At 40.7% G+C, this 18,154-nt stretch overlaps 1 protein-coding gene across 2 annotated transcripts in view; it reads left to right on the top strand.

Annotated features, from left to right (window-relative positions):
- The window catches only part of LOC140476847 (laminin subunit alpha-3-like), a 364,783-nt gene that overhangs the window by 124,817 nt on the left and 221,812 nt on the right, over nucleotides 1-18,154 (top strand). For both annotated transcript variants that reach the window (XM_072569677.1, XM_072569678.1), the window contains exons 14-18: nucleotides 2,281-2,415; nucleotides 4,132-4,266; nucleotides 8,094-8,231; nucleotides 14,126-14,178; nucleotides 17,942-18,041. In XM_072569677.1, the coding sequence (XP_072425778.1) occupies nucleotides 2,281-2,415; nucleotides 4,132-4,266; nucleotides 8,094-8,231; nucleotides 14,126-14,178; nucleotides 17,942-18,041 (561 nt within the window). The remainder of the gene's footprint in view (nucleotides 1-2,280; nucleotides 2,416-4,131; nucleotides 4,267-8,093; nucleotides 8,232-14,125; nucleotides 14,179-17,941; nucleotides 18,042-18,154) is intronic.

The following is an 18,154-nucleotide window of genomic DNA, read 5'->3' on the forward strand; positions in this document are numbered from 1 at the left end:
TTCACTCAGAATACTCCACTTCAGTAATATTTATATCTTAATTTCTCTCAACTTCCAGTAGCTGATAACGGGAGGTTAGGCAGGGAGCTTTCAAATCTTCAAGCTATAGCATTAACAGCCAAACTCCTTCTCCCAGGAAACATATTCCAAAACCCAGTTCAAATGCTGACCACTCCTGGTAGACTGACTATCCCCTCATGAGTTGGCAGTTACTATTCAACATCTGCCATCTGCTTGAGCATAATGTCTCACCAGACTTGCTGGAACCAATTCCCAGGTACTGACCTCATCTGCTATCTATTTAAATGTACTGTTCCTCACGGGTGTTCAAGAGTCTGTAGAGCCAGAAACAACCTACAATTAACTTCCAGGCCTGGCCTCAAAAGCAAACAACTACTTATGAGTTCTCTCTTTTTTAACTCAGGCTACATTTTCAGCTGACAGTTCTCAGCTTACAACTCCAAACCAAAACTGATAAAATAATAAATTAAAAATAATGAAAAATTAACAAGGGTCTAACAAGATGACAGATGGCAATCAGTGTCCTGATGAATATTGGCTTATCAGTGTCAGCATGGTAGAATGATATGACATAGATGGAGGTCACATATTCCATTCTATGTAGTGACATGTGTGCTCTGACTGAAGGCAGAGCCTTGGTGCATTGTCTGCTGATGCTTCACCTTGAGCCTTTTCCTTGGCAGTTTTTTGCTAGTGGAAATCTGCAATTTCTTCCATTCTGAGGGCAGTGCAAAGGGACAAGTCTCAGGTCCACCTCAGCCTGAAGAGGAATTGAACCATTGTCTTTGACGTTCTTCTGAACCACATGCTAGCCATCTACGCTAATGGTACCCTATTGTCTTTTGAATTGGCTGTTCAATGAAGGCCTTATCTGCCTTCTCAGTTGGAAGTAAAGGATTCTAGAATGGCATTTTGAAAAACTTAGAGTTTTCCTTAGTCTCCTGAACAATATTTACACCCCCCCCCCCCCCCCCCCCACCCAACAAGATATGTACAGGGGAGCATACCACTGTAATGGACTGAACACTCTTGGCTGGCTGAATAAGGACAGACTGAAAAACCTTCCCCATTGTGGTTTCACCTTGGCTGAAAAAGTATTCCAAATAAATACAAGTTGTTTCTTCCCGCTAGTACTTTAAAAGGAAGCATTGTTTTGCCCATTGCTGAAATCAGACTTTTTCTGCAATAGAAAACTGAGAGAATTTCCTGACATAAAGGGATTTAGTTGCTTTATTTACAAAAAGAGGATACACATAACTTTCAACTAAACAAATTATAAATCCCGTGTGGAGGAATTTTTATTTCTTGATCAGCAACTTTGTAACTGAGAGATACCAGGAGGGGCTAGACAGAGAAAGATTTGAACAAAGGACGAAGTGCAACGTTGAGCAGGAATAATTGAGAGAGGATATATTTGACAAGTACAAGAAAATTCGTCTCACTAAAATTTTGCCACTAAAAAGAAAATAGTGTTTCAAAATATTAAGGTTGGACTCAAAGTGCAACAGGTTAGTGTTCTGTCTGATCTAGTTTCCTTGCCACTGTCACACTACCATGCTACTACATCCCCAACGTCAATCACACTCCTTCCAGCTAATCCTATATCCTTACCATCCAGCTACCGCTGAAGTCAGGAGCCAAACAATGATAGACATTCGTATAATAAGACATTAAAAACAAAAAAGAGGCCAATCAACCCATTATGCCTGTGCTCACTTCTTGAAAGAATTAGTCAACTAGTCACCCATTCCCCTTTGAGCACTTACCCAATTTCCTTTGGAAATCTACCTTTTCTGAATCTAGTTCCACTGCCCTTTCAGGCAATGCATAATTCAGTGTGTATATTTAAAGAAAATTCTTCTCACCGGCCTTAATACCAGTGACCTTAAATTACTGATTGGGACCTGTACTTCATAACTCTGTGCTCCATCGATCACAGCAATGCGAGCTTCTTGTCACCAACACACAATTTAAACTCCAACATTGAATGAATTACAAAGATACAAAATTAGCAGCCACGAGAAAAGACTGGCTGGTCCATCAGTCATTCTCCACGTCAAGGTGATCCAAGTGTTGAAACAAACCCTATTTGATTGCCCTCCCGTCATCTAATCTCCTGGGGTCATTATTTCTCCAGCTGGTAGGAGTACTTAATTCAGCCTGTCAGAAAAGGGATGTTAGAGAGATTAGTTTGCTGCAATGTGAGTTTCCAATTGTTGCTTATTGCATTGTCTAAGCAGTGAGCTGAATGTTTTATAGCATGTCGGTGTAACAATGTTGGAACGCTACCTGAACGCTGTGATGAGTCAGGGAGGTGTCTCTGTCGGGCAGAATTTGCGGGCAATCAGTGTGATCAATGTCACCCAGGATATCATTCATTCCCTCGGTGTCAAGGTAAGATTCTTATTTATTAATTACTGAGACATTCTGAATTTATATGCTGGGCTAAAATCTTGCATATTTGTCTATCACATTACTTTGTTATCGTAAAACCATAAATGAAGGAGCAGAAACAGGCCATTCAGCCCATTGATTCTGGCCCATCATTCGATGGTCAGCAGATTGTCAGGCCAGCATGATAATGGTCGTATTACCTGGTACACTAGCCCACTCACAATAATCCTCCAAACCACTCTATACCCCTTTATATTTTAGTGCCTCCTCTATGACCTCTCTAGACCTATATTCCCCCAACTCCTCACTTCTACTTGTATCCTCTATGATTGGTCCATACCTTCCATTGCCACTTACCCAGTATTCACTATAGGCAGACTCCAGGGTCTTTGAAATGGACATTGTAAACAAATAAACCACTAACAAACTAATCTGAGTCTAACACACCATACTGAATAAAATCTCCTTAAAAAATCCCAAAATAATTAAGTTTTGTCAATGTCAAACTAAGCACACCTAAGACATCTAATACTTTAACAACCTTCTAAAACTGTCAATCAAAATATTAATACAACCCCTGAACAGGTGGATAAAAACTCAACTGATCATTCAAAATAGTCGTAGCTGACATAGCAAGCTATCCTAGCTTGCAGACAATGGAGTCCATTGAATTACAAACACAGATGGCCACTTTTTTAGAAACTGCAGGTAGTCCATCAATTGAAGCAGCCCAGGAACAGATGGGTCTATTTTCTAATTGACAGTTTTTGAATTGACTTATTTACTTTTAAAAGGATTCTAGGCATTTAAATCTCTTCAAATTATTAGACCGGAAACCCCAATCATTGCAGTAAGAACATATTTCACTTACAGCGCATCATCTAAATATTGAAATTGAAGGAACAAATTACTCTTTTTATATTTCAACGCTGATTAGTGAAAGGTAACCATTCCTTTTGATTCCCTATGTGGTACTAGGTTTCTTATGTGATTCATACTTCCTCTGAAACCTTGAACCAGACCTATTGATTGAAGGGCTCCATCCCCATTAAAATTGCAGATGGGCTTTAAACTGCCTACCCCACAATGGAGCTGGCATGTGAATATGGACATGCAATTCTGTACCCATGTAGGCTATCCATACCTTTCTTCCATGGCAGCAAAAATTTCCAGAAATGGGAATAAGGGCAGAAAGTCTGGAATCAGTCCCACCTACTATTTTTAATGAGGCATATAAGATGCTAAAGGGATTGACAAAGCAGACACAGAGAGGAAGTTTCCTCGTGAGGGATTCTAGAATGAGAAGTCATGGTTTTAAGCTAAGGTGAGGCAGATTTACGACAGGGATGGGGAGGAATTACTTCTCTCAAAAGTTGGTCTGTGGAATTCACGACCGCAGAATACAGGTGTTGCTAGGTTACTGAATAAATTTAAGGAGGAGATAGATTTTTAATTAGTAATTATTAAAGAGTTATGGAGAACAGTCAGGAAAGTGGCATTAAGGACGACATGAGATCAGCTGTGATCATATTAAATAGCAGAAGGCTTGAGAGGGGGCTGAATTGCCTACTCTTGCTTTTAGTTCTTATGTTCTTATGATCTTCCAAATCAATTAGACTCAGTGAAAATCTGGGCCCTGATCTTTTTAACTTCTAAGTGACTTAGCTGACCCAAATGAAGGCCTTGTTCAGTACACTGATTCCTGTTTATCTACAGCCTGTTCCTGTGACCAAATAGGATCGATAGATAATAACTGTGACACTATTGGACGCTGTCGCTGTCGTCCAAACTTCACAGGACCAACATGTTCCCACTGTGCGCCTGGTTACTATGGTTATCCCACTTGTTTGTGTAAGTACTCAACAAATATTTTATTCTCTTTTAAAAAAAAACAAAGAACTGTGGATGCTTGAAATCAGAAACAAAATTAGAAGTTACTGGAAAAAGTCAGCAGGGTCTAACAGCATCTGTGGAAGAAAAGCAGAATTAAGGTTTTGGGTCCCGTTCTGAAGAAGGGTCACTGGACCTGAAACGCTAACACTGCTTTCTCTCCACAGATGCTTCCATTCTGATTTTATCATTATTGACTTTTTTTTATTTTCGAACATGACATTTCAGAAGGATAAACATTCACACAAAGCCTCAATAAATACAAATCTACAGAACAGGTGAAAGGGGAAAACCAATATTAAAAAAGTTTATTCATCACTCAACACTGCCAAAAAAAATCTGAGATAAACCAAAAGATACACGATTAAGAACCTCGTCTTCAGATTCATAACTTGCATTCCTGTTTATCAGATTTGTTTTAATAATTTTAGCTACTTACAGAATTGTTCAACCATTTGAAGCTTAGTTAACTGATAAGCTCCTTTTGAGTCTAAATCCTAAGTTCATAGAACATAGAACAATACAGCACAGAACAGGCCCTTCGGCCCACGATGTTGTGCCGAACATTAATCCTAGCTTAAGCACCCATCCATGTACCTATCCAATTCCCGCTTAAAGGTCATCAATGATTCTGACTCTGCCACTCCCACAGGCGGCGCATTCCATGCCCTCACCACTCTCTGGGTAAAGAACCTACTCCTGACATCCCCCTATACCTTCCACCCTTCACCTTAAATTTACGTCCCCTTGTAACACTCTGTTGTACCGAGAGAAAAAGTCTCTGACTGTCTACTCTATCTATTCCCCTGATCATCTTATAAACCTCTATCGAGTCACCCCTCATCCTTTGCCGTTCCAATGAGAAAAAGCCTAGCACTCTCAACCTATCCTCGTACGACCTATTCTCCATTCCAAGCAACATCCTGGTAAATCTTCTCTGCACCCTCTCCAAAGCTTCCACATCTTTCCTAAAGTGAGGCAACCAGAACTGCACACAGTACTCCAAATGTGGCCTTACCAAGGTCCTGTACAGCTGCAACATCACCTCACGACTCTTGAATTCAATCCCTCTGCTAATGAAAGCTAATACACCATAGGCCTTCTTACAAGCTCTATCCACCTGAGTGGCAACTTTCAAAGAGCTATGAACATAGACCCCAAGATCCCTACCGTTAACCCTGTATTCCTCATTCTTATTTATCCTTACAAAATGGGCAACCCCACACTTGACAGGGTTGGACTCCATCTGCCACTCCTCAGCCAAGGAGGAGCCAAGTTCAACCAAGTCTCATTAGCGTCCTGTACTCAATTACCTATATTGATACCAGTCCAGCAAGGCCTTCCCTTTACAATTCTTATCTTATCTTGTCATTCCTTTGTCTGTAATTTCCTGCAGTTTGATGCCCCTCCAAAATCTCTGCACTCCTCTAATTCTGCCCTTTTTTTATTCATTTGTGGGACGTGGGCATTGCTGGCTGACCAGCGTTTATTGTTCTTGTGTATTCGTGATTGCCTGTAGTGACCTTTAGTTACTTGGGCTGTAAACTCTGGAATTACTTTCTAAATCATGATACCACTCCACTACTCTGTCCTCCTTTAAATTACACTTAAAACCTAACTTCAACTTCTTAATCTTTATTCTTAATATCAACTTCTATGGCTAAGTAAGTGAAAGTGAGGACTGCAGAGTCGAGAGTGTTGTGTTGGAAAAACGCAGCAGGTCAGTCAGCACCCGAGGAGCAGGAGAATCGATGTTTCAGGCAAAAGCCCTTCATCAGCAATGGCTAAGTGTCAACCTTTGTCTAATAATGGTCCTGTGAAGCCATCTTGTGATTTTAATTACATTAAAGGCACTATATAAATTTATACAAAGTTTTCATGATTTCTTGATATCCATTCACTTTTCCCTCGATATCATTCCCTTCTGTTATATTTTCATCCCTTTTCTTGGCATCTATTGATCACTCTAACCAGCCTTGTTCCCTCCTCCATTGATCTGCAGCTGTAAGGCTTCCAGTTGTTGGCTCTGCCCTGCTTTATTTTAGAAGGGTCTCCTTGAGTCCTAACCGCTTCTTTAATGCCTTTCCCTTGATTTAATATTTTCACAGATTTGATAATGGCAGGACAAATGAGATCAGTCCAGAGGCAATAGAGAAAATCTATTGAACAGCAACAGTTGAACAGAAAAATATGTCGGCATATAGGGAAATATCGGTGTCATAGACATAATTAGACAGATCTTCTAGTTATTCGAAGCCTATCATTTCAGTTCTAAAGCATTGTTGCAGGTGTTCTTCAGGCCATTCTCTTAGGCTAACAGTCATTTAGCTGCTTCATCAATGACATTTTTTCCACATCTTGATCATAAATGGAGATGCTTGCAAATGGTTATGCTTCTGTCAGTTGGATTTGAATTTCCACAGATACTGAAGCAAGCCATGACTACATGCAGCAAGCCCTGAATTATTTCGGCTTGTGTTGATAGATAGCAAATCACATTAACACCACCCAAGTAGAAGTACACAGTGGCAAGTGAAGATCAATGTTAGGCCAGCATTATTGCCCAATCTTAATTGCCCTTGAGACAAGGGTGATACTGCCTTCTTGAACCACTGCAGTTCATGTGGTGAAGGTAAATCCACAATTCTGTTAGAAAGGAAATTCCAGGATTTTGACCCGACAACAGTGAAGCAAAGGCCAATGTATTTCCTTGGAGAGAACTTTCAGGTGATGGTGTTCCCATGTATCGACTGCCTTGTCCTTCTACGTGGTAGAAGTCGCAAGTTTGGAAGATGCTGCTGAATGAACCTGGGTGAGTTGCTATGGTGCATCTTATAAATAGTACACACTGCTGTCATTGCTGAAGGGTGTGAATTTTGAGGCTTATGGAGGGCATGTCAGTTAAGCTGTGTTGTCCTGGATTGTGTTGAACTTGTTTGATTGCACCATTCAGACAAGTAGGGAGCATTGCCCTCACACTCCTGACTTGTGCCATGTAGATGGTGGACAGTCATTGCAGAAACAAGAGGTGAGTTATTTGCTGCAGAATTGCTAGCCACTCACCTGCACTTGTAGCCACAGGATCCAGTTCAGTTCATAGTCAATAGTAACTTCCAAGATGTGGATCGTGGGAACTTCAGTGATGGTAGTGCCCTTGAATGTCATGGCTTTCATCTACTAAATGCACTGTGAGATTTGCTAAGTTGACTTTGAAAGCCCCTTCAAAACTCATAATCTCTACAACCTAGAAGGACTAGGGTAACCCTGATGAAGAGCTTTTGCCTGAAACATCGATTTTCCTGCTCCTCGGATGCTGCCTGACTGCTGTGCTTTTCCAGCACCACTCTAATCTAGACTCTGGTTTCCAGCATCTGTCGTCCTCACTTTTGCCTAGCCAGAAGTTTAAAAAAGTCACAGAATTTGAATGATGTGACCCATTGACACATACCTGATTTTCTTCAAGCTTGCACATTGCAGAATGGAGCAGATAGATCATCACCCCGAATTAATTGAAGAACAGACTGGAAAAAGAATGAGGAAGCCACAAGGACAGGAATAATAGTGATAATTGGGTGGGGGGGTGGGGGTTGGTGGTGGTAGGGGGAATCTATCTGCTAGGCTTCATGTAGCCTTGTTTTTCTGAGTTCCTCAGGGGAACAGTACTTAGTTGTGCCTTAACCAACCTAAAGGCTCAAAATGATGTGACAAGCCACTGAATATCTAAGTTTGGGTATTTGGTTTAGTTTTCTGTCATCTTACAAACATCCTTTGTTCTGTCTTTTTTAAAGCATGTGAGTGCTCTGCTGATGGTTCTTATAATGCTGAATGTGATCAGACCACTGGGAAATGTAACTGCCGGCCACGAGTTACAGGACAACGTTGTGATACTTGTGTGACAGGAGCATACAACTTCCCTGCTTGTCAAGGTAAGCATTGCTTATTATTGCAGTATGCTGTTAGGCTTCCTGTGAGTGATATCTTCTAAGTGTTGCAATTAAAAGAAATTTGGTGTAAATAATTTACACTAAAATTGGCAAATTTTCAATATGTACTCCTAATAGCAGGTGAAAGATTGCTTAAGCCGTTATCTTATCCGTTGATTCCCCTTTTCTCATATCTATACCTTGCAATGTGTCTCTATTCATTACTGAATCATTTTTGCCAAATATGTCATCAGCAACTTCTGAACTTTTTCAAGTACTTTATATGAAAAGAAAAAAAATTACAGGGCATTGTAGAAAAAGTCATGACAATAGGATTAATTGGATGACAGAGGAAGCTCAGAGGGACGTTGGGGTGCTTATCCACAGATCCCTGAAGGTGGCTTTTTGATTTGCTTTGATTTGAATTGACTTATTATTGTCACATGTACCTATATACAGTGAAAAGAACTATTTTGTGTGCTAATCAGGCAAATCATACCTTATGTAAGTACAACAGGGTAATAGAATAGAATGTAGAATATAATGTACAACTACAGAGAAGGTGCTGGGAAAGGTCAACTCCAATATATGAAAAGTCTGTTTATAAGTCTGATAACAGCAGGGAAGAAGCTGTTCTTAAATCTGTTGGTACATGTTTCAAACTTTTGTATCTTCTACCCAGTGGAAGAGGGTAGAGGAGAGTATAACGGGGTTGGAGGAGTCTTTGATTATGTTGGTTGCTTTCCTGAGGCAGCAGGAAATGTAGATGGAGTCAATGGAAGGAATGCTGATTTTTGTGATGGAATGGGCTATATTCACAACTCTCTGTAATTCCTTGCAGTCTTGGGCAGAGCAGTTGCCATAGCTAAATTGAATGCTTTTTATGTTGCATCTTTTTATGAGTCACTGAGGATGTGCTCAATTTTCTTAGCCTTCTGAGGAAATAGAAGCTTGGTGTGCTTTCTGACTGTAGTGTTGATGCAGATAGACCAGGATAGATAGAACATAGAACGTTATAGCGCAGTACAGGCACTTCGGCCCTCGATGTTGCACTGACCTATGGAACCAACCTGAAGCCCATCTAACCTACACTATTCCATTCTCATCCAAATGCCTATCCAATGACCATTTAAATGCCCTTAAAGTTGGTGAGTCTACAGTTTTTGCAGGCAGTGCGTTCCACGCACCTACTACTCTCTGTGTAAAGAAACTACCTCTGACATCTGTCCTATATCTATCACAATAACAATTGGTGATACTTTCTTCCTATAAAAGTGTACAATTCCACATTTTCATCAAAATACACCATCTGCCACATTTCTGCCACTCATTTAACCTTTATGTCATACATACCTCTTGCCTTTCCATCTATTTTTGTGTCATCAGCAAACTTGGTAATAGTGCACTGACTTTTACCATCCAAGTTATTAATACATGTTGTAATTAATTGTGGCCCCAAACTGATCCGTGTAGCACACCACCAGACACAGGTTGCCATCCTGAAAAAGCCCTCTTTGTCCCAACTCTTTGCCTTCTATTATTTAGCCACTCGTCTATCCATGATACATATCAAATGCCTTTTGGAAATCCAAATACGTTTTATTTCCAAGTTCCCCCTTATCCATCCTGCTTATTACCTCCTCAAAGAATTCTAAAAATCAGTCATGCTTTCCCCTTCATGAAGCCATGGGGTAAAAACAGATGCAAAATATTAAATTAATTCCACAGCCATACCTCCAGACTCTGCTTCTAAATGCTCTTTTTTGTCCCTAATCAGCTCTATTCCTCCTTTTACTTTTCTTTTGTTATTTATATGCAACAAGACTTTCACCATTCAATAGTATCATAGCTGATCTGCCATTTCTCATATCCACTCTCCTGTATTTTTTCCTATAACCTTTGATTCCCTGACTGATCAAGAACCTATCTGTCTCAGCTTTGAATACACACTGTCCCATAGCTCTCTGTGGCAAGGAGTTCCAAAGACTCACAACACATGTAGAGAAGAAACTCTTTCTCACCTCAATCTTAAAATGGCCTCATGTTTATTCTGAGACTATGCCCTCTGGTGCTATACTCCCCCATGAGTGGAAATATCCTTTCAGCATTTATCTTGTAAGACCCCTTAAGAATCCTATATGTTCCAATGAGATCACCTCTTATTTGTCTAAACCCCAGTGAGTAGAGTCCCAGCTTATTTAGCGTTTGCTCAGAAGACAATCCCTACCTACTCAGGATCATCCTTGTGAACCTTTTCTCAACTGGCTCTGAAAAAAAAAGATATCTTTCCATAAATAAGGGGACCAAAATTGCTCACAGCGTTCTAGGTGTGGTCTCACCAGCACCTTGTTACCACTTGTACTCAGCCCATTTGAAATCAGAGCCCAAATTCCATTTGCCTTCCTGACTACTTGCTATTGCGTACTAGCTTTCTGTGTTTTGCACACAAGTCCCCCCAAGTGCCTTTGTGTTACAACTTTCTGCAGTCTTTCTCCATTTAAATAATACGACGTTCTTTTGTTCTCCCTTCCAAAATGAAAAATCTCACATTTTTCCACGTTCTACTCCATTTGCCAACTTTTTGCCGACATACTTAACTATAAACATTTTATAACCCTCTCGCTAATTATTAGATTAGATGATTAGATGACTTACAATGTGGAAACAGGCCCTTCGGCCCAACAAGTCCACACCGCCCCGCCGAAGCGCAACCCACCCATACCCCTACACCTACCCCTAACCTAACACTACGAACAATTTTAGCATGGCCAATTCACCTAACCTGCACATTTTTGGACTGTGGGAGGAAACCGGAGCACCCGGAGGAAACCCACGCAGACACGGGGAGAATGTGCAAACTCCACACAGTCAGTGGCCTGAGGCGGAAATTTTCAGAAATTTTTACGTCATCTGTAAATTTAGTTACAGTACGTTTGATTCCTTCCTCCAAGTCATTAATATATGTTATAAACAGCTGTGGCCCTGGCACTGATCTGTGTGGAACCCCACTGGACACAGGTTACCAACCTGAGAAAAAAACCTGCTAATTTTTCCTGCCCATTAGCCAATTCTCAATCCATGCCAAAATACTACCTCCAACACCATGAGCTGTTACCTTGTGACTTAACCTTTTGCAATGTACCTTGTCAAACGTCTTCTGGAATTCCGAATACAACACTCTTACTGGTTCTCCTCTATCAACTCTGGTGAAGACTTCATTGAGAAGTTAAACATTAGTCGCACACAATTTCCCTTTCAAGAAGCCATGAAGTAGCTAATCTGTTTGATTAGATTCTGATTTTCCAAATAATCTGCCACACCTCCTCCATGATGATCTTCAATATTGGTGCCCCACAAGGTTGTATGCTCAGCCCCTTATATACTCACAACTGTGTGGCCAAATTCAGCTCTAACTGCATTTACAAATTTGCTGATGACACCACCGTCGTGGGTCAAATCTGAAACAATGAGACAGATTACAGGAAAGGAATGAATAGCTTAGTGGCATGGTGTAAAGGCAATGATCTCTCCCTCAATGTCAGACAAATGAAAGAACTAGTCATCGTCTTCAGGAAGCAGAGTGGAGGACATGACCCTGGCTGTATTAATGAGGCTGAGGTGGAAGTGTTTGAGAGCTTTAAGTTACTTAAGTTCTGTGTGGCAGAAATGTGGTAGAAGGTGTATTTTGATGAAAAATGTGGAGTTGTACACTTTTGTAGGAAGAATAGAGGAGCTGAATATTTAAATGGGGAGTAACAGCAGATATCTGCAGAACTGAGGGATTAGGATATTCTTCTGTGTAACTATCTCCAATAAGAGAGAATCTAACCTTAATATTCAATGGCATCACCGTCACTGAATCCTCCACTATTAACATCCCAAGGCTTGATGAGAAACTGAACTCAACCAGCCATATAAATACAGTGGTTGCAAGAGCAGGTCAGAAGTTAGGAACCTTGCAGTGAATATCTCATACAACTATTCACAATATACAGTCGGCTCTTCTATACGTGATGGTTGTGTTGTTGTGCAACCCTGCATTGTAGAAAAGTTGTGCTTTAGAAACAGCGCTGAACATGTTGGCGTTGTAATCACATTAAAGCCAATACACATTTTAAAAGTTGCACTGTAAAACAGTATCCCTGATTCCTCAGTTGCTTTACAGCAAATTCACGTTGATTAAATGCGCATTATAACAGAACGACCTGTACATGAATGATTAGAGGAAACTATATACCATACCTTCAAGTTTGCAGACAACAGAAAGCTGGGTGGGAGAGACAACTGTGAGGAGAATGCAGAGATACTTCAGTGCGATTTGGACAAGTTGATTAAGAGGGCAAGTGCATGGCAGAGACAATATAATGTGGATAAATGTGAGGTCATCCATTCTGGTAGCAAAAACTGGAAAGCAGATTATTTTCTGAATGGCGATAGGTTAGAAAGGGGATACATAAGTACACTAGTCGCTGAAGGTAAGTATGCAGATAAAATAAGCATATCATATGTAGGCCTTCACAGTAAGAGGAATTGAGTACAGGAGCAGGGATTTCTTGCAGCAATTGTATAGGGTCTTGGTGAGCCCACACCTTGTGTGCAGTTTTGGTCTCATTTTCTGAGGAACAATGGAAGGAGTGCAACAAAGGTTTACCGGACTGATTTCTAGAATGGCAGGGCTGATATATGAAGGGGGACTGGATCAATTAGGATTGTATTCACTGGAGTTCAGAAGAATGAAGAAGACTCTCTTAGAAACTTATAAAATTCTAACAAGCTAGACAGGGTAACCACAGAAGGGGTATTCCCAAAGACTGGACAGTGCAGAACCAGTGATCACTCTAAAGATATGGAGTAAATCATTTAGGACTGAGATGAAGAGAAATTTCTTCACCCAGAGAATGGTGAGCCTGTGGAATTCTTCGCCACAGAAGCAACTGAGGCCAAAACATGGAATATATCCAGGGAATTAAGATATAGTTCTTAGACCTAAAGACATCAAAGATATGAGGCGTAAGCAGGAACAAAGGACTGAATCAAATGACCTTTGATTAAAATAAAATTTGAGGTCTTGAGTGTGTATGTTTCAGTGAAAGACGGTCACATTAAATAATATAAAAATAGAAATGCTGATCTATCAAACTAGTACTCAATCTGTGATCTGATTTGTTCAGTACAAATATCACTACCATCACTTACATCACTACCAACACAAACATCACAACCAAGACCAGATCTTCAAAGCTATTAACATCAGCACCATCACTAACATCACCATGAACGCTAACATCACCACAAACTCTAATTTCACCGCAGTCGCTAACATCACCAATACTTCGTAGGGCTAAAGGGATCAAAGGCTTTGGGGAGAAAGTGGGAACAGGGGACTGAATTGGATGATCAGCCATGACCATATTTAATGGTGAAGCAGGCTTGAAGTGCTGAATGGCCTACTCCTGCTTCTATGTTTCTATGTTATCTGAATGTTTCTAAATTGAGATTGATCGGTTTTTTTGGGTAAATGTCACAAAACCAAGCAGGTAACTGGACATCAGATACAGAAGAACTAAGATGTAATTGAATGACCGTATGGGCCTGAGATGTTGAATGGCCTTGTTTTGATCTGCATGTTTCTATCATGTGACTGTTGTTTCAAAAATGTAATTACCATTATACAAAAATAATATGGTGTTGAGATAAAGACTCAACACCTTTATCATGATCATATTGAAGGGTGGAACAGGCCTGATGGGCCAAATGGCCACTTCTGCAGCTATTTTCTGTTTCTATTATGTCAGTTTGACTGTAGAGCGAGAGATTCGATGTGATATTTAACATGTGGTATGAGAAATGTAATAACTTTGAACCTTTCTGTACCTAATACGTGGTATTCTTTACAGTTACTGACTGCAATTCAGCTGGCACAGTGACTCATGATCCTTCATCCCAGTCTGTAAGTATTTGTTGTGTTTTTGAAGTTAAACTACATGAGAATGAAATGTATTTTTGGCAAACATGTGAGTTGGATTGCTGCAAGAGACCTGCCCTAGACTGAGAACTAATGGACTGTTGCCAATGGTTACAGCTTCCAAGGATCTTCCACGTCCCTGGTTTCTGAGTGGCTCAGGTTCAACTGCATAAGACTATATTCGTAATGATTCAGACAAATACATTTTCAAGTAAGCAGTTGTGATTATAAAAGCAACAGCAGACTTCTGTATGGTGGCAAGAGTCTGAATATTATTAACACAGGCATTTAAATTGTAAGTTACGTTATCTGTTTGCTGTTACAACACTCACTGGCACAGTCCAGGGGCCAGGATTGGGTCTCAATGAAGGCAGACAATCAAAGAAAATGCCACTGACATCATGCATGACAACTTCCTGCCTTCGTTCATAACACTGGACATGATGAAGGCATGAAACCTGTTCCAAACTCATGTTAAAACTAATTAAAGCTGTTCAAATGCCAACTTTTTACCTGTCTCGATATTTTGTGGGAACAGCCAGCTATCTGCCTCATCAATCAAGTTTTGTTTGAGTTAGTGAGACAAGAAATGCTGAGGGAGGTTAAAAGCCGAAAAGCTGATCACTGCTGAAAGAGCTCATCTCTTTGAAAGGAATGTGGCAGCATCTAATCCTACATCAGGAAATAATCAACGTGAAGAACTCTACCAATTAAGGGACCATTACCCTCCTGGCATTGCATGGGCATTCTGCATATGTGAGTGAGCTGCCCCAGCAAACACTCCAGGTGCAAACATGTATGGCTCTCATTGGAGGAGCTCATAAAAATTAGGAGCGGAGGTAAAGCAAATGCTCCTTTTTCAGTCTGTACCGCCATTTAATGCAATCTTGGCTAATCATGTGCTCAAAGCTCTCAGAAATGACACACTTCCACTGAATGGATTTTTCCATTTACAGTCCATGAGCTCATACAGCCCAGGAAATTCTGGCTGGTGTGTTACAAGTGAGGCTCTTCTATATTGTGACTGCTGATACTCCTGATGAAGGGCTTTTGCCCGAAACGTCGATTTCGCTGCTCGTTGGATGCTGCCTGAACTGCTGTGCTCTTCCAGCACCACTAATCCAGTATGCTGATACTCTATACTAGTGCAAACTTGATATCATTGTAGGGGCAGTCTGTGGTGTAGATAAACCTCACTAATTTAGTAATCTGAATAAATTTAAGCTCATGTTCTGGGATGTGAGATCAAATCCCACTACAATGGTTAATGGAATTTAGATTCAATTAATAATGAGATCTAGATTTAAGACCAAGGTAACCATGAAACTATCACCAGTTATCATTAAACACCCATCAGGTTCATCAGTGCATTTTGGGAAGGAAATATAACCCCATATGTGACTTCAGATCCACAGCAATATGCTTGACTCTAAACTGCCCTTTGAAATGGTTTAATAAACCACCCAGCTCAAGAGCAGTTAGGAATAGGAACAGAAGCAAGTTATTTGGCTTATCAAAACAGCCCTGACGTTCTAGATGATTGCTAGTCATCTCATTTTTAAAATTCATTTTGAGGGTTTTGGGTGTCGCAGGTTGGCCAGTACTTCTCACCCATCCTGAGTTGCCCTTGAGAAGGTCAGGGTGAGCTGCCTTCTTGAACCACTGCATTCCACCTGCTGTGGGTTGACCCACAATGCCATTATGGAGGGAATTCAGGATTTTGCCACAAAATCTCCTGAATGCCATTGTCTAGCACTATCTGATCGAGGTCTACAAAGTCATGAAGGGTATAAACAAGGTAGATAGAGATAAGCTTTTTCCCAGGGTGAAGGATTCAATGAAAGGTCACGCTTTCAAGGTGAGAGGTGAAAAGTTTAAGGGGGATACATGTGGCAAGTATTTTACACGTGTTGCCAGCAGAGGTGGTAGAGGCAAGAACGGTGGATTCATTTAAGATGCGTCTGGACAGATGTATGAGTAGGTGGGGAGCAGAGGGATACAGATGCTTAGGAATTGGGCGACAGGTTTAGACAGTAGATTTTAAGGTGAAAGGCAGGAGATTTAGAGGTTTATTTGAGGAAATGTTTATTAATCCACAAGGTGGTGGAGGTCTGGAATGCACTGCCTAGGAAGGTAGTTGTGGCGAGTAACCTTGCTTTACTCGCCTTTTTGGCTCAGGCTTGGAGGGCCAAAAGGCCTATTCCTGGGCTGTAAATTTTCTTTGTTCTTGTTCTTATCTCCATATCCATTAATATCACTAGTCTCTTGAAACTTATCGAATTCTATCTTGAACCTGCTCAATCATTGAGTTTTCATAGCCTTCTTAGGTTGAGGGGTCAGCTAGCCCAGTTGGCTGGTTTATAATACAGAGTTACACCAACATCACAAATTCATTTCCTGCACTGGCTGAGGTTGTAATGAGGGACACTCTTTCTCAATTTCTCTCCTTGTCTCAGGTGTGGTGACCAAATCTGTACCCAATCTACACTCATCTCGCTTCTAGGCCCAAAGTCTTGACTCTTAATTCATCTCAGTCGTTTTTAAAGCAAGGTTACTCGCCTCAACTACCCTCCTAGACAGTGCATTCCAGACCTCCACCACCTTGTGAGTTAATAAATATTTCCTCAAATAAACCTCTAAATCTCCTGCCTTTCACCTTAAAATTATGACCCCTTGTTATTGGCCTATCAACTAAGGGGAAGCAGCTGCTTTCAATTCACTCTGTCCATGCTTTTCGTAGCACCTCTATCAGCTATCCCCTCGACCTTCTGTGTTTCAAAGAAAACAACCTGAGCTTATCCAGCCTCTTCAAAGCTATATAATTTCAAAGATTCACCCCACCCCTGCCGAATGCAGAAATTCCTCCTCATCTCAGTCTTAAAAAGCTGGCCCCTTATTCTGAGATTATATCTCCTGGTTTTGGCGTCACCAGCCAGAGGAGCCATTCTATCTATATCCACCTTGTCATATGCTGTGAGACCCAGTTTCCTCTTCAGCCCACTGTGAGGGATTAATCTGGTGAACCTTTGTTACACTCTCTATGTGCCAAGTATCTTCTTCCTTGAATAAGGAGACCAAGACTCACTCCAGATGAGGTCTTACCAAATCTCCATTCAACTACAGCAAGACATCTTTACTCCTGTACCCAAATCTCCTTGAAATGAATGCCAACATACCATTTGCTTTTCTGATTGCTTGCTACAGCTACTTGGTAACATTTACTGACTCTGGGTCAAGGACACCAAGATCATTCTGAACACCCTGACATTCACACCTCACATTATTCAAGAAATATTCTGCATTTCTGTTTGGACTGAACAGTTTTGTTTTCAATTTATGAAAATATCAACATAGGAAAACTGTCCAGAATCAGCCAATCGAGTAATACATGGTAATTGGCCGTGGGAAGGCCAGGCAGTGCACGTGTGGGTGAGTCAATTGACCAACAACAGCATCGAGGCAGGATGCCCTTAGATGAAAGCTCCAGAAGTATACTCAATCAGAGTTGGAAATCCTCCAATTTATACCAAGATACTAAATTTGTGAATTCAAATTGGAAGGAAGTGGGTGTGCCGTATATTATTTTAATAGATTAGGCCACAGCTCCATCTTGGGAAAATGTAAATAACTAACAGCAGTCTAAAGTGTGACAAGGACTGCACCCATTATTTCAAGTGCAACATAGCAGACTGGTTTACAAACTACTTTCTAGCTTTTGTATGTTTTCTGTGACCTTCCTGTTTAACAGGGGTCCTGTCAGTGCCTGGCAAATGTCAAGGGATCAAAATGTGATCAGTGTAAGTCACTCTACTGGAACCTGGCTGAGGAGAATCCTGATGGTTGCATTGGTAAGTAAGTTTTGTCTTCCTTACGTAGTTGAAAAGGTTTGGACCTTATGAATTTATTCATTGTATGGTGCACTGGCTCTGCACTTGTGAGATGTTTAGCAATAATTATACCT

This window comes from Chiloscyllium punctatum, chromosome 5 (assembly GCF_047496795.1).
Source record: "Chiloscyllium punctatum isolate Juve2018m chromosome 5, sChiPun1.3, whole genome shotgun sequence".
Classification (NCBI taxonomy): Eukaryota; Metazoa; Chordata; class Chondrichthyes; order Orectolobiformes; family Hemiscylliidae; genus Chiloscyllium; species Chiloscyllium punctatum.